At 47.5% G+C, this 16848-nt stretch overlaps 2 protein-coding genes across 3 annotated transcripts in view; one reads left to right on the top strand and one right to left on the bottom strand.

Moving 5' to 3' along the window:
- casp8ap2 (caspase 8 associated protein 2) lies at positions 1 to 12880 on the bottom strand. 2 transcript variants are annotated; one of them, XM_086143375.1, is made up of 10 exons: positions 11855 to 12880; positions 11117 to 11192; positions 10929 to 11003; positions 10741 to 10841; positions 8860 to 8934; positions 8584 to 8699; positions 6006 to 8413; positions 1899 to 4554; positions 1433 to 1532; positions 1 to 1341 (listed from the first exon to the last, which is right to left on the bottom strand). In XM_086143375.1, the coding sequence occupies exons 2-10, from the start codon at positions 11148 to 11150 to the stop codon at positions 1279 to 1281; spliced, it is 5628 nt and encodes a 1875-aa protein (XP_085999501.1). In that variant the 5' UTR covers positions 11151 to 11192; positions 11855 to 12880; the 3' UTR covers positions 1 to 1278. The 2 variants fall into 2 exon arrangements, with proteins under 2 accessions (XP_085999501.1, XP_085999500.1); XM_086143374.1 differs by having other exon boundaries at positions 11773 to 12880.
- A 687-nt stretch (positions 12881 to 13567) lies between these two features.
- Positions 13568 to 16848, top strand: part of mdn1 (midasin AAA ATPase 1) — a 51959-nt gene continuing 48678 nt past the window's right edge. Inside the window, exons 1-3 of the mRNA XM_086143070.1 lie at positions 13568 to 13902; positions 15683 to 15909; positions 16003 to 16227. Of these exons, the coding sequence (XP_085999196.1) occupies positions 13807 to 13902; positions 15683 to 15909; positions 16003 to 16227 (548 nt within the window). The 5' untranslated portion in view covers positions 13568 to 13806. The remainder of the gene's footprint in view (positions 13903 to 15682; positions 15910 to 16002; positions 16228 to 16848) is intronic.

Consider the following 16848-nt stretch of genomic DNA (forward strand, 5'->3'; position numbering starts at 1 on the left):
ATAAATAAAACTTTATTTTCATTCAAGAATCATGAGCAACACTGACAATATAGACCTTTGTGTTGCCGTTGTGATCCATCAGCAACCGGAGTCGGAGTAAACACCGCTCAAGCTAACGGGTAAACAACTCTGTAAACGTCTTCACCTGCAAACCAACCAAGCCCCGCCCACCCAGAACACTTCATCCGAAATGTCTCTCACGGGGGCTTTATTTGTTTATAAAAACCACCAAACCAATCACACGCTATTTTTGAGGCTTTCAACCCAGAAGCCTCTTGTGCTTTTCCAGTGATGTGCTGCTAAGGTTTAAAAGCGTCCAAGAAAAAGAGGTGGTTGAGAAAGTGTTCCGGCGAAACACGAGTTCTGAGGTTCTTGGACTTTGTCACTATGGATTCAGCAACTGAAACGCGTTTCCGTCGTCAAGAGGAGGCTTGACGGTTACTTGTTACCGCATTTAACTCTTGTTAGCTCCTTTCAGACTTTCACAGGTAGATCTTACAACCCGGACGTGATCTCAGCTTGTGCCGCTGGACCTCTTGGAGGTTTGTAGGTCCTGGGAGTTTGATTGACAGGATGCGAAACGTCAAACAGACGAGGTTTCATCGGGGGGTTCGATAGCCTTCGCTTGGGAGAGCATACCGTTCCTGTACCTGCTAGAATTACGAGGCCAGGTACTTTAGCATCATGACTCCAGGAAGTATTTAATGTGAGAATTAGCACATGTACATATGAATGTCCACTTTGTGCCTCTTGATGAGGGAAGGCCCCTTTTAGCTCCGTATGGTCCAAAAATACAAATTAGCGAGTTAATTAATTGCCCAAAAAAACATTGGCTTACTCCTTCAAATGCAACCCACACAAATGAAGTCAAAAATAAATATTCTAAAAACACAAATAGATTGACTTTGCATGAGTGATTTCGTAGGACAAAAGTAATGAGTACTCTTTAAGAACCTCACAGAAAAAGCCACAGAAGTACACTTTCAGCCAGGCTGTAATATGTACTTGTGCGTGTATATGAATGTGAAGAGTACTTCCATTTCTAGAGCAGAGTACCTTCATGGACCTTTTCTAGACTATTTTTCTTCGCCGTCTCCTGAGAATCTTATGTTCTCCAAGAGCGAGAATCCAGAGGTCTACTCTGAGGACTCAACCGTTTGGCATTGCACCTTCCTCTTCTTCCTCTGGGGTCACATGAACAGCTCATACACCTGCCTCGAGGCTCCGGTATCTCCGAGCCATCTAGTAGAGGGAACTCAGCGGGGAACAACGCATCTATCAGCCGTCCATCTTGCCCTGCTTCTTAAAGAGCTTCATCAGCTGGTTGAACCTGTGCGCAATCTGAGGGTGAAGGAAAAAGGAAGGTCATCTGAAGGGTCACTTCTTGCGTTGGCACACTTCCGTCCCCCCGACCACCCACAGCAGCACTCACTTGTCCTGATGGCTTTTCCAGCTTCTCTGCCAGGGCGGTGAAGGTTTCCCTTGAAGCACCGTTGGCCTTCAACCCCATGAGAATGGCCCGATCCTCGTCTCTGGAAAAGGTAGAACCCATTTGTTAAGGAACATTGGTCACCCGGACTCATCTAGATGAGATTCTAAGCCCGGAGGGCTTCCCTTCATTGTTCCCTTCATTGTTTGTTTATGTGCCCAGAGTCACAAATGGCCACTGTACTCTTGTGCTCCTTTTTCTGGTGCAGACTTTCATCGGTTCTGCCAATGTCCACTAACACCAATCACAAAGGCTCTCTGGGGTGCTTTGTTTGGCAACCCAGGAAAAAGAGGCTTCCGGTCAACCGCTTTTTTAAGCAATACTATTTGTACAAGTTAATGTGAAAAGAATTTGGGAGTTGATCTTGACCCAAGACGAGAGAGACGGAATCCTGAAGTGATCCACTGACCTGGTCCAGGCGATCACCACCGCGCCTTTCTTCTTGACCACATTCATGGCTGACAGGCTGTTCGGCGAAAGAGATGACGACTCCTCGGCCCAATCGTCCTCTTCCTTTCTGGACCGCTTGGCCTTTGAGCGTTCCCGGTGCCTCTTCAGTTTGCGCTTCTTTCCGCGATCCCTTTTGCGTTTTTTCGGAGTCCCGCTCACATCCATGGCGGTGGTGAGGCCCCTGTCAGACTCTGGCACTTCCATGTCGTCTCTCGGCGACTCGGATACGTTCGATGGCGACACTCGATCTGCTGTGAAGGCCTCGGCGGGCTCAGTGTTGTTTTGTGTCGGGTTTTTTGAAGGGCTGAGGCTTTTCTCTGAGGGATCATGTAGACCTGGAATGATTGCCTGGTGTTGTAGAGTTTGGCCTGACATCCCATCAGATACAAATGGGACTCCTTCAGAGGACGCTGACTCCACATCGGGCAAAGTTCTGTTTGCAGGGGGTCTTTGGGGTGACTGGTGAGGTTTCTCGGACTCATGTCTGGAGGTACCCTCGCGGGGTGGCGTGCTTTCGTAGTATGCTTGTTTGTTTACAGTTAAGCTCCCATTTTCACTCTGGCACGACCCAGAACATTCGGCGAGGGTGAGGACACTCGGTTCTGCGCTGACAGCTGTGTGGCAACTGGCGTGTTTGAGCGACTTGTTGGACTCCACAGTGCTTTCCCGACTTGCCGCATCGTCATTATCGCCCATCAGAGTTTGAGTTAAGCTCGACTCCACGGCCCGGGGAACGTCTGCCTTTGTGGCCGCTTGACGGATCTTCAGGATGAAATGGTCATTGGACCTTTCCATTATCAGCGCCTGCACAGGCAAGTCGGGCTTAAAGACGAAAGCTTGGCCGGGCGCTTGCGAGGCCACGCTGCTGTTGGACCCCATACTGGAGTTGTCCGTGTCCAGGGAAAGGTGAATGTCCTGCTCCGTGGCGTCCTCCCCGTCCAGCAAAGCGTCCTCGCTTATGTGAGCGCTGATGACGCTCTCCGGCGTGGACAGGACGCTCATGGTCGACGGCTGCAGGAAACTCAGGTGACTGTCCGATTTCAGGGGCGACGGTATGGTGAGGGACACGGCCAGGTCTTCGGCGAGAAGGGAATAACTCCTCCGCAGGGAAGCGCTGGACTGCGGCACCGATTGACTCTCCGACGGTACTTCTAAAAGGCAGCTCTCATCAAACAGAGCTGGACAGATCCGGATCTGGTCTCTTGACGGAGACGATATCTTGCGAGGTGAGATGCTGGTCCAGGTGGCGATAAGTTTGGAGGGGGAGTCAAATTTACCTGGGGAGAACATTTTTGAGGGGGTAGCAAACTTGGTCGGGGTGGCGATGCTGAGGAGTCTTTCCCTGTCCTTCTTTGGCGTACCGATGGACCAGGCGGTGCTGTCTCCAGTAATGCCGCTGGTCTCCAGCAGGTCAGATCCTTGCAGGAGGCACTTGAAAATTTCCCCCATCTGGGAGTCCCTCACCAGGTTGAAGGTCAAGCTGGAGGCCTGCTGCTCCGTGAGGATTTCAAAGTCCGTCTTGTCCAGCAGAGAGCTGCTTTGGGAGAAGACCACAGAGGTGATGCCGTTCTTCTCTGGGGAGAAAGGCTTTTTAGGTGAAGAGAAGTCGGCCTTGGAGTCAGCATTCGAGGCGTGCAAGCCCAAATGGCCTTTTTCTTCGTGGGTTATTCTTATATCTTTGCCTCTGCTTCCGAGGCCTGTTCTTAAAGGCACGACCGCACAGGGCTTCACACATTTCAGGCTGCTCGGAGAAGGTTTCGCGTCCTTCTGCTGAGTCTGAAATTTCTTTGCCGGAGGCAATCGTGATACTTTCTCACTCGCGCTCGGCTTCTTGCCCTCGGCGGCTCTTGTTGGCTTGCAAGAGCTCTTCAGTGTGAAGTGAATGTCCTTGAACAGGTAGTCAACCTGAGCGTGCACAAAGTCCCACAGCTTTTGCTTCAGGTCGACGGCCTGCTGCTCAAAAATGCGTTTCACGATTCCGTTGTTTGCTACTTTGCTGAACACCGACCCGATGAGCGTCTTCAGTTTTGTCTTCAGCTCTTCGGCCTGGCTGCAAATTTTACCAAAATGGGCGCCGTCCACAAACTCCAAAAAAGACTCCCGGAAATTCTCCATCATCCCAAAGAAGCTCTTCTTGGGGAAAGTTTTGTGAAGCTTCATGTACTTCTTTCGTATTTCGGAGCGAACCAGCTTGAATGTTTCCATGACTTCATCTACCGATGAGAAAGGAACCTTGGTCGACGCGGGGCAAACGGTTTTAAATCGACTCCTGTTGCCTGGACTCCCCGACGAGCCACCGGATCCTTCAGATGTTTCTTTGGAGGCTCTTTCTTCCGATTTCTTACTCAAAACCGTCTTCGGGAAGGCCTTTTTCCTCACCGAACGCACCAGTCGCTCCCTCTTGGTGGCCAACATCGGCGAATTCCCAGATGCCTCGTCCGTTTCGCTGAGGATCTCCCCTTCTTCCAGCTCGGTTTCTGAAAGGCTCGATGCTAAGTCAGACAGTTTGTCCACCAAATCCAGAGCGTCGTGCTTTAACGGAGAGCCAGGATACTTGTTTTCTTTGTTTACGTCTAATTTCTTCGAGTTGGTATCGGCAGCTGCCGCTGGAAACTCTGGACAAGACAAGACAGAGAAAGTATATTAACATTTCCTTCCTCTTGCGGTGACTTCTCGCTCTCTGAAACTGCATTTCTTCTTTGTATTTAAGGAGTCAAGATGAAGGTTTTGGAAACAGCGGGATGTCGCTCTCATTCCAACTAACCAAAGACTCGACTTCTCAGGTTTGATATTATTTCTCTTTCCGACAATGGCTTTAGCTCTTAACGGCTGCAGATACATTTGCTGTTACTGTGTTTCCAGAGCTCTCGCAGAAAACCGGAGTATCTTCAGAGCAATAGTTTTGGGAAAGCCTTAATTTTGGACCTCCCTACAAGGGGGGCCACAACCAACCCCTTCTCTTCATCCACTAACTTCCCAATCTCTTTCCCTCCATCCCTAAAATCTATCAGTCTGACTTTTTTCTCCAGAATCTACCATGTTCTGTCCCACTGATGGACTCCTTCCCGATCCTCTCCATCCCAAAGGGAACCTTCACATCTTCATCTCTGCCTCCTGTCTTCTCCAAACCAGACATCATGGCTGATCTCACCTCTGTTTTCTACACCTTTTCTGGGGTCAACTTTTCTCCACCCGTTCCAACCTGCTTGAACCAGTTTCTTCACCTCTTCTACGCATTCTCCATTGCTCTGGACTGTGGACAGCACTTCAAATCCTGCACCTTCTTTATCCCCACTCCCTGTAGCCTTGACATTCCACTTGTGTCCCTCTCATTCACAAGCACAAGTACTCTGGTCCTGCCGCTAGTAGCCTTCATACCTTTCCAGAAGTTTCCCCTCTGCTCCCTGCGCTCACAAAATTCCACAATGTCCTCTGCAAACATCGAAGTCCATGGTGATTCCTGTCACCAAAATTTTATTTCAGATATTGTAACTGTGGACTGTGACGAGCTAGTATGATTGGGACTCGAGTGAAAGGTCCAGGGTGAATTTAGTCCCCTGCGAGCTGCCCTCTTGTTAGTTTCCAATCTGTTGGCCTGGGTTTGCCCTGCCTGCCCGGGGCGACTCTCCTGCTGTCGAGCACTCCGGGTTCCGTGACCAAGCCGGCTGTCTGATAGGACGAGCAATCGGTTTGTGACCCGCATCAAAAAAAACAAAACAAACCGATCCCTTTGTTCCAGACAGATGTTTCCTTTTTTTTTTTTTTTTTTTTTTTTTTGCCTTCGATCTTACCGCTGACCCCGGAAATCTGGTTACCTCTTACTTCCTCAATCAATACAATGTATTTCCTTTTATTTGGAAAAGTTATGCCGCCGGAAAGAAGGTAATTTGACTGAAAAGACACTGGAACCGTAGACTGTAAGAGGCACCGAGCTAGTTGGCAATTTAACCTCGGCAAAGCGCCACCACAGATAAGTGTAGCCTGAGTTGCTATCTTTAAAAGTGGTATTCCAGTACAATGGAGCCAAAACAAAAACCAGGACTACCAATTACAAGAGCCACTTTACCTTTCTGGAGGCTTTTGACATGGCTGGGTTTGCCTTGAGGGTGGAGGTGACCTCTCTTGCCGATCCGTATGGGGCTCCTCAGGGGACTGATTGCGTCGGGGATGTGCTTCAGGCTGCTGAGGGTGCGTAACATGGAGTCCTCGTCATGAAGCATCGGCGCAGATCTGGAGGGCTCTGCGTTACTCTTTGGGCTCTTCATCGGGCTGAAGCTCTTCTTTGGCGTGAAAAGGAAGTCCTTGAACTTCTCCGGCGGCGCTTTTTCCTCTGTGGTACTGCTGACCTTTGACACTGCGATGCAGCCGGTGGTGGAACTCGGGTCGGTGGCGTTGCCGCTACTGTCATCGTCGTCGTCGTTCGTTTGCGTCAACACGTAAATGGCCTCGGGTAAACTCAGCCCTTCCTGTGGCAGAGAGTCCAGGCTTATCGTGCTGGACACGGCTTCTGCATCCCGAACGCTGTCCTGTGAGCAACAAGCGTCTTCCGGGAACGTGGAACTGGACAACGAAGGCTGTTCCTCACAGGAAACATCGGGGGAAGGTTGCCGACTTGGAGGTTCGGTCTTCCCATTGACGTCACGTGCAGCAGGTGACAAAGTCGTGTTGTCCGAAGAGACGCTCTGCTGCGCCGCCGCCTCCGAGTCCAACTCCATGGATTCAGCGACTGCAAGAACATGACCAGTGCCTCTTTCTCCATTGCTTGTATGCGCTCCCTGAATGCATCCAGATGTCGGAGCAGCATCTCGTCCTTTGTCGGTGGTTACCTCTGATATGTTCCTTTCCTTGCAGATCAGGTCGTCGTTTGATACGGATAGAGAATTAACCTCTGAAGCCTCTGGCGAGGGCTGCACAGCCATTTCCGCCACATCTCGACTTTGGCTTGGCGGCAAGGCAGTTTGGACGGGCACGTTCTCAGGCCGGTGTTTCGGAGTCACTGGTGGATCGCCCTTGCTCCCGTCCCGGCCTCGAGCCTCTTCCTCATCACCGTTCTTCTTGCACAGCACCACCGAGCTTTCCCCAAAACCAGTAGCCTGCTCTTTGTCGTTCCCCATGTCGGTATCGAAGTCGTTGCCGTCGACTTCATCGATGACACACATGTCTTCTATGTTGGGCTGGGTTTCCCGACTGTCGGCCTCGGTCTCGGGTGGCTCTTCCTCTCCAGCTCCGTCGCCAGGGCGGCAGCAGTCTGGTAATGTTGGCTTCTTCACCGGTGAGATGGTTAAATTCAGGGTTTCCATGAAACACAGTTTTCTGTTGGGGCTGTTTTCCTCCACAAAGACTTTGTTTGTGTTTGTTCCCTCTGAAGATCTTTTTGGCCCGTCCTGCGTAAGTTCTTTACCGTGGATATCGGGCTTTTCAATGCACGAGTCTCTTGATGCCCGCTTTTCATCATCGGCGCTCCTCTTGCACTTCCGAGGTACTTCATCTTCTCGTCGACTCTCCTCCTTCCGCTGGTGACCCTTCGGTGGTTCTTTTGGAGAATCGCAGCGGCGTTCAGCATGCTGACTGGACGACGACCTTTTCCTTTCTTTGAGGTCCGAATGCCTGTGTCCGATACCCGAACCGCCCTGACCCTCGCCAGTTTTGGTTTTTCTGTGAGGTCGACCGTGGTCGTCTCTGGAGCCGCGAGAGGCGCCGCGTTCCAAGTAGGACGCGGTAACTTCGGGTTTACTCGGCCTCCTATCTCGGCAACTTTCCTTTGCCTCAGAGGAACCTGAAATCTCTGTCTCTGGCAAGGGAGATTTACTCCGCTCTGGTCTGTGGTGCCCGTCAGCATTCTGGTAGCTCCTGCTTTTGTGGGACCTGGATTCATGTCTCCGGCCGGTGTTTTTGTCCGATTTGTGATGCTTGTTTTTCTCAAGGACATAGGAGTCTCTACTGGGGTCCGAGCCGGTTCTCCTCCTCCTATCGGACGATTCGGATTTCCGTTGCCCTTGATATTTGTCCTCTCTGTGCTTTGACTTGTGCTTGTCCAGCTCACTGTGTCGGGTTGACGAACTCACGCCAGATTTGCTGACAACGGGCTCCGACGTCTGCTTGTCCGCTGCTCGATCTCCACTCGAGGAACTTCTTGGGTGACCCTGAGAGGAGGATTTTGAAGTCCTGGTCTCGCCGGAACCGCCAGACTGGTTGCACGAGCCGTCGTTTCCTCTGGAGGATGGCTCCTTGTGATGTTCTGCTCTTGAGGACAACAGGGGAGTTGGAGGAGCAGGTAGGAGACTGGATGTTGGTAGGGAAGGAGGTGGAAGCGAGGATTGGGGTGGTGGAGCAGGAGGTAGACTGGATGGAGGTGGTGTTGGTGGAGGAAGAAGAGTAGGCCGGCTCACTGTGCCTCCTGTGTCGGTATGACCGGAGGCACCGGGATCCCGCTGATTATTGACGTGGGGGAAATGATGATGACCTTTCTGTGACCTGTGAGCCAGAAACAAAGCACTGATCAAATTCCCCAACAGCAAATCGGGAGAAGAGTTCAAAAGAGTTCGCCTGGGAGTGGTGGCTACGAACGACAGAATTACCACTGATCCAAAACCATGACTGGCTGAAGAAGGGATATATGCCACAATGGGACTACCGTGACTTACCGCTGGTTCAGCCGCTGAATCTCAGCGTCTTTCCGCGTCACTTCTTGCCTCGCTGTGCGCAAGAGGGCGGAGATGTTCTTCTTGAGGCGGTGGTTCTCTGTGTTTAGACCCGTGTTCTGTTGTAAGGAGAAGGACAACTTGGGAGTTCATTTCTGTCATTCTCAAAGGCCTCTGGTCATCGATAACAACACGGACGACAGAAGAAGCGAACTGAATTTGTGAGTTTGCACGAGCGAGATGTTCAGGGATCACGGTTCGGTTCCATTAGACACGAACCTGCAGCTCCATCAGCTCCAGTCTCCGTCGCAGCTCCTTGATCTGGTTCTGTGCCGCCAGAAACCGGGACTTCAGCTGCCGGCGGAGGGAAACACATGGTTTGAAACAGAACATGTAGATCGCAGGGGAAAGAGAAGTGATTATCTGCCCTCACCGGAGGTTTGGACACCAAAATTACCAACTTGGGATTATCGTATTTTGCAGATCATAAGGCGCGACGCACGATAAAACATACGATACATATAAAGTGAAACAAAATGGTAAGTTTAGTCGAACTTCAAGTTATTCGCTGGTTCAATAACCCACTCTCCAATTTTTGTCCTCCCACAGTGGCCACCTCTTTGTTCTTTTTCAGTTCATCTGCTTGCTTCCTCCACTTCCGTACCATTGATTCATTCATGTTGAATTATTTGGCACCGCTCTATTATCTCTTAACAGCTGCCATTTTGGGGGGTCCTCAGTAATATTCTGTTGAAGCACAGTACGTGCCAGTATCACAAAAAGTGTCGGAGGTAAGCGTACTACGTACTGTTCTCTGATTGGTTTATGGTTGCCAGCGATAGCGGACACCTGAAGCTCGTGTCAGGCATTGACACATTGATTGAGGCATCTTTGTCGCTTACCAAAGTTGTACTAAAACTTTTTGACAGATGTTTGGGCGCCGTGTACCACAGAAAATTGGTTGGAGGTCAGTAAGCACAACAAGAATTCATACATAAGGCGCGCTGGATTATAAGGCGCACGGCTAATTTTTGAGAACATTTAGGGGTTTTAAGTGCACCTTATAGTGCGAAAAATACAGGATTGCTGAATCTCTATGATGAGAATGAATGGTTGTATGACTGTAAATGAGATGGACCAAAGTGAAGCAGTGAGGCTACAGGGAGCGGACATCAAGAAGGTGGAGGATTTTTAGTACTTAGTGTCGACAGTCCGGAGCAACAGAAAGTGTGGACAAGAGGGGAAGAAATGAGTTCAAGCAGGTTGGAATGGCTGGAGAACACTGTCAGATGTGAGAAGACTATCAGCCAGAATGAAAGGAAAGGTAGACAAGAAGGTGGTGAGACCAGAGATGCTCCAGGCAGGAAGACAGGATGCAGAGATGAAGGTGTTGAGGTACTCTTTGGGAGTGACCAGGATGGAGAGGACCAGGAATGAGTCCATCAGAGGGACGGTACATGTTAAGATGTTTTGGAGAGAAGGTCAGAGAAGCCAGACTGAGATGTTTGGGTCATGGACGGAGGAGGGATAGTCAATATATTGGTAGACAGATGCTGGAATTGGAGGTCTAGAGGAAGACCAAAGAGAAGATTTATGGACGTTGTGAGAGAGGATCCAGAGAATAGGGTTAGATGGAGAAGGTTGATTTGCTTCAGCAACCCCTGAAGGGAAAAGAAGAATTTGTCACAGGGGTGCAGGACATGTATGACCAAGACAAAGTGATGACTGAGATGGTTTGGACGTGAACACTCCTCTGTTCATGTCCAAACCGTGGTGAAGATCTGGATAGAAGGTTGCTGAAGGTGGAGCTGCCAGGCAGGAGGTCTGGAGGAAGACCAAAGAGAAGATTTATGGACGTTGTGAGAGAGGATGTAAAGTTGGTTGGTGTCAGAGAAGAGGATCCAGAGAATAGGGTTAGATGGAGGAGGCCAATGCCCATGTGCTTTCTGGAACTGGAAACCTTCTCAGCCGTCGTTGTTATTTCGTTGTTTTTCAGAACGAATGCATCCAACCCACTCATCTCCTCCTCAACATTCCCACGGTGGCTCCTTTGGTGATGAAGGGGAATAAGGAGAAACACCTCCAACCTCCTACATTCGTCCCATGGTTGAGATACCGCCAGGCTAACTGGCTAGCACATTGAATTCAATGTGAACTGACCTCGGCGTAGGAGGACTCCCTGCTCCGCTGCTCCTCCGTCACTATCTCTTCATAGAGGTCCATGGACTCCTGCAGCCGGGCGGGGTCGGAGGGGGACTTCCCTGGAAACGCACAAGATGTCGGTTCTTTTCGCTGCCGTTTGTCCAAAGACTAGAACGCTAAACGCGTTGCTAGTGGCCGCAACTCACCCGCGGCGCCGACAATGTCAGCATCCAGGCCGTCGTAGATGTCCACCGAGTCCTCGTTGGTACCAGGGACCAGGACTGTGGATTTAAGAGATAAGCATTCGTCTAAGTTATAAAAACTGTCCAATGAGGTCCATTAGCATGATAACTTTTCCGTCACAACTTGTTAAAGCATTCGAAGCGGGACATACGGGCAGATGCCTCCTTGCGGTCGGTGTTCTCCATGCTTCTGAAGTTCTCTGCACTCCCGATCTATCCCCGAAGTACCTGACGGGGATCGAGAAAGAGACAATCAGTACCAAGTAAGAAAAACAGCTCCCTATCAAAATAGTCTGAAGACTCCATTACTATCTTGCAAAATTAGAACTCTTCGATCTGTGTACAATGTCCTACAGTAGTCATAAAATTGCAAAGAAACTACACGATCCCGCATCAAATGGACACTCTAACATAAATAACAGTTTTGTCAAAATTATCCACGCTTCTCCATCTCCCGGCAACACGATAACAACAAAAACACACACTCCGGCTTAAAAACCATTGCTGTGAAACGCGCAGGGATTCATCTTGGCGTGTTAAAGCTCTTTGTACGGAAGCCGGCGATTCGATAAGTAGAATGCGCCTTCTTTTTAAGCTGATTTTCTTCAAAAGCAACATTTGACGTTCTTTTTAAATACATAATCTGTTACTGATACACATATTCTTTCACTCTTTTTTTCAAGTTTAGTTACACCATTTTATGTGTTGTAAATTAGCAAGCTAGGCTAGTTTGGGTTACTTGTCCTATTGTGAAGTGAATGACTCTCTCGAGTAGCATGCTAGCGGCGGCGGTGTGCGGGATGCTAACCTGGAGGCTCCACGTCGGCGGGACGTGCACAGAAAGGACGCGACAAACGACAGTAGCATAACCCGGGGAGGGGTTTTCTTACTCGCCTCGGGTGTCCTGTTGTTGACAACTAGAATGTCGCGCCAATACTCCCTCGCACAGGAAGTAACGACATTTTCCCGCGGAACGTCGCCGCCTTGTAGCCGCAGCCGCGCCAAGCTAGGCGCTTCGCTGCTTCTTGCAATTCAAACAAAACCAAGCCAAAGTCGTCAAATCCCGTATCGATCGCCCGACGCCGGTCGCTTCACCCCCGTCGGAGGGTCGCGTAATCCGACGGTCGCGACGTGTGGAGCGGAGTGTCAGGCGGAAACGGAGAGGAAGATGCGGCCGAGCAGCAAAGCGGAAAGCCCGGTAGGAGGAGGAGAGAAAGGCGGCGGACTGGCGTCATCTGCTTGTGACGTCATCATTCCGCGACACCGGAGGAGGGTTTTTTTTTTTTCTTTATCGAACTCATCAAGTATAAACAAACAAAATGTAACAGGCTAATGAAATCATTAATACACTCATTTTGTATACAATCAATTCAGTGTAAGAGTAAGCAAGATAAATGTATATTTTGAGAAAAAAAAGTGGCAAGGGGAATACAATATGTATTTAGCTCAAGTGAATATCATTCATAAAACGGGATAGTTTTTTGATTTTCCATCTGTTAAAAACTATTTTGGATTCTGTAAAAACACTATAAAAAGATGGTAAAATTGAGGGGACACTTTTGCATTCTGTTTTTGTGTATGAAGAACTTGGCCAAACCTAAAATAACATTGATATAAAGTTAATCTCTCTCGTTTCCTGAAAGTAAACCAAATGTTATATCGTCTCTCGAGAAAGACATTGGTGATGATGGAATTTTTTCTTTAATCCATTTTTGAGTTTTAGCCCAAAAACTGAACTTTTTCACATGAGAAAAATATATGATCTGTGGTTTCAATATTGTCTTCACAAAATGTACAACCATTATCTTCAATATGAAAGCGTAACCTCAATAATTCTTTAAATGGGTCTTTAAATTAGCTCATTGTTTTGCACATTTTGCTCCATCTGTTGATATTTGTTTTTTTTCGTACCAACTCAAATAAACCAAATCACTCGAGTGAGCGACTCAGCCCAATCTGAATTATTTTATTTATTTATTTATTTTTTTTTTTATTCAAACAGTATAAACAAATATACATATGTACAAATAAACATGGCAAGGTTGAATCGAATGGCAATTAAACAACCGAGGATGAGGGAGCAAAGGACATAAGGACATTCGTTCTGTATGTTATCAGAAGTTAACAGTGTTAAAGGTTTGTGAGAAATGTTTAATGCCAGACAAAAAATAAAAATAAATTAAAAGCAAATAATTAATTAAATAGATAGATAAATAGAATAAAAAAATACATTAATTTAAAAAAAAAAACTTGCAAGGGGAATATAACATACATTTGAATTGGTGGTTCACAAGAAATCTCAGACATTAAACTGTATTTTTTTTTGGTTTTTGGATTTTCCCATAAGTTTTAAGGATTTTTTATATAATTATAAATTATATATAATTTATAAAGAACGTAAAATTGGGGGAACACTTTTGCATTTCGAACGGGGGGCGTCTTGTTTACCGTACCAAATGTTACCATGCGCTTCCGGACATCTGACCAATCGCGGCCCGTGGAACCTTTTAAAGGGGGGGGTAAATGAAGGGGGCGGGGCTTATCCAGGAAAAGCAGTGGGTGGCTGCGCGAGGACCCGGAAGTACTTCGTCTTCCCCTTCACATGTGGACAGCGTTTTTTTTTTCTCTCTTCTTAACCCCCCTCTCTCTCTCTAAGAACACAGAAATTTACACGCGTGGACCCAGATATCGGAAGAGGTTAAAAAAAAAAAAAAAAAGAAAAGAAAGAAATCACGCGAGATGAGCCACGCTCCCGGCCGCATACCGGGATTTGAGCTAGCAGATAGCTTCCCCCTCCACAACACCTCCTGAAGACCTCCTGAAGACCTGCACCTCCACCGGGATGGAGAACCTGGAGCTCAGCCTGTCATCGCTGGGAACCATCGCCAGACATGTCGACAGGGGCCACGCCGGACTCGGCCAGTATCTGTCCAAGCAGGTGAGTCTGACCCCCCACCACCACCCCCACCCCACTCCACGCGTGGCGTGGATTTTCCACGCGTGGCTTGGATTTCCCACCCCGGTCTCCCGGCGCTTGTCATAACCGTTTATTTACACGTGGAGATCGAAAGAAAAGTTGCACCCTTTCTCTCTCTCTCTCTTGGTCGCTTAATAATCGATAAATCCAGGTGTTCGATCTTATTTTTTTTTCTTTTCCAAACGTGGTGGAGACGTGAAGGCCTCTGAAAATAGGAACAGATATTATTTATAATGATAATAATATTTATTTATTTATATATAATAATATGTTGTTTTTTTTTTCATTTTAATATTTCACCTTACAGATAATTAGATTAATTCAAAGTCAAAAAGTTGAATTCAGCGTTCTTGTCAATTTCTGCAGATGAATGCAGATGTTCCTCACAATCCCACGGTGACATGAAATTGATAAAAATAAAATAAACTTTATTAATCTCCATAGGGGAAATTCCTCTGCCACGGCAGCTGAAAAAGTAAAATAGATATGAATGTAAATATAGATAGAGAGAGAGAGAAGATAGCAAGACATCCACAAATAAATAGACAGCAACGACAACATCAGGGATAATAATGGACAACATAAAGTGAAAAATACACGATCACAACTAAACAACAATACAAATAGGGACATTAGTAATGATAAGAATTAAAATGTATAAACAAAAGTAGGCAGGATAATAAATAATAACTAATGGAGTGCAAATTAAAGAGCACAATTATATAAAACTGTAAGGTATAGAGTGCACGCAGATAGAAACTACTGGTGAGGTGAACAGATGACAGATATTCAACTGCATTATTATTATTATTGTTATTATTATAGCATTGGTATTCAGGGAAAACATCAGTGTGACGGTAAAACATCTGTTTAATGAACAATGACCTTTGACCCCCGAAATCACACAGAAAATAAGCATTAACATGAACGTTTATGACTCGCGACATTATTATTATTATTATTATTATTATTATTATTACGTACGTTGTCAACTTCTCACCAGCTAAATATACTGCTCAAAAAAATAAAGGGAACACTTGAACAACACAATGTAACTCCAAGTCAATCCCACTTGTGTGAAATCATAGTGTCCACTCAGGAAGCAACACAGATTCATTTGGACTTGTTTTAAGGACATTACATCAAAGTTGGATCAGCCTGGAGTTTGTTTTTACACTTTAATTTGGAGTGTGATTCCTAATCCAGACCTCCATGGGTTGATACAATTGATTTCCATGGATCATTTTTGTGTGATTTTGTCGTCAGCACATTCAACTGTGTAAAGAGCAAAGTATTTCATAAGAATATTTCATTCATTTAGATCTAGGATGTGTTTTTTAAGTGTTCCCTTTATTTTTTTGAGCAGTGTATCCATCCATCTTCTACTGTTTATCTGGTGTCGGGCCTCCGTGTCTCCTGTTGGGGCTCCTGAGGGGATGAGGACATCGCTGATGTCCTTCTCCTGTTCCGTCCTTCCCTCGCTTGTAAACAAAACCCGGAGATACCTGAACTTGTGCACTTTGGGCAGGACCTTCTCCCCCGACCCGCTGAGATCTTCAGGCTATCAAAGATTTGTGGAACGAGGTCCAGACATACGACTATGAACCAATTCACCCGATTGAGAGGAGCACCGTCCGACATCTGGATGGTTCCTCTTGCGTGTCTTGATAAACTCCGCCCCTTTTTGGAGGTCAGGTTCCGCCAGGCGATGCACAGATGATGATCTCCTCCTCCTCTGCAGATCTGGACCCAGCAGGACCGGCAGTGTATCCTGGACCACCTGGCCCAGTTGCTGCTGGAGAAGGACTACACGCTTCTCATCGCGCGCCACCTGCGCCCGCTGGTCCTGGACCTGCTGGAGCGCAACGCCGAGAGGGTGAAGGCCGGCGGCAGGATCAACCACGACCTCCACGAGCGGCTGTGCGTCGCCCTCAGCCGCCTTCTGTCTGTTAGCCCTGATGCGCAGATGTAAGCTAACCGCCGGGGTCAAAGGTCGCGGGCGGAGAAGTTCCGGATCATCGCGTTCACTCACAGGATCTTCTAATTATGTCCAACTCCAAGGTTTGCGTCCCGCTACTTCAACGACGCCCCCGCCGTCTTCCAGCGGCTCTTCTTCACCAGCGAGGAGTCGGCGGCGGTGCAGTACGGCCCGCGCAGGATGAAGCTGCGCGATCTGATGGGCGCCACGCTGCGTTTCCTGCAGAGCGACTGCGCCGCGTTCAGGCTGCTTTGGGACTGGAGCCCCTGCGTGTCCCAGCTGCTCACCAGCGACGTGGCGGTCCGAGGGTACGGAACGTATTTTCCCTAAACAATAAGTTGTACCAGTTAAAAAATGCATAATGAAGAAGAAAAAAACATATCGTCACCCTCTTAAAATAATCGTCCCAAAGAGACATTTGGACCCGGTTTCCTCGGGAAAGAAAACACCGGGAGCCGCGATTACTTTTTAAACGTTTAAAATTAAGGTACCGCTGTATATATTGCTTTTTATTACCTTTACACTTTGTATAAACAAGTGTGTTGCTTCTGAAATTCACAAAGTATGACAGAGAAAATTTAATTTTATTTATTTAATGAACTCATTTTGAGTTTTGGGCTTTCAGAGCGTGTAGCGGAGCCTTGAGCCGAATTTTAAAAATAAATCCGGAAAAAAAATCACTGTGTCAGTAAACAAGAAAAAATAAATATTTGCAAAATATCTTCATAAATATTTATTTTACCTGGTTTATGGGACTTCTGCTCCTGAACTTCTGCGCACAACATCTGCACATCGGCACTTTACCGGCTTCCGCGAGTGTGACGTTATTTTGAGTGGCAAAAAATAATAAATATCATTTTATTCAACATTTCAAGATCACAATAATCTTCCAACTTAGAACTAAAAGTAAAAAAAAAAAAAAGGAATGA

The sequence above is a fragment of the Fistularia commersonii genome, chromosome 36 (assembly GCF_037954325.1).
Source record: "Fistularia commersonii isolate RoL2024-O1a breed Wild chromosome 36, RoL_Fcom_v1.0, whole genome shotgun sequence".
In the NCBI taxonomy this organism is placed as follows: Eukaryota; Metazoa; Chordata; class Actinopteri; order Syngnathiformes; family Fistulariidae; genus Fistularia; species Fistularia commersonii.

Bases quoted from the DNA above. Each gene is read 5' to 3' on its own strand.
- casp8ap2 (XM_086143375.1), bottom strand. From the start codon at position 11,150: ATGGAGAACACCGACCGCAAGGAGGCATCTGCCC. The intron at 8,935-10,740 runs GTCAGTTCACAT...CTCCGCCGGCAG, and splicing joins GGGAGTCCTCCTACGCCGAG to CTGAAGTCCCGGTTTCTGGC. The intron at 1,533-1,898 runs GTCAGTGGATCA...TACCTTTTCCAG, and splicing joins GTGGTGATCGCCTGGACCAG to AGACGAGGATCGGGCCATTC.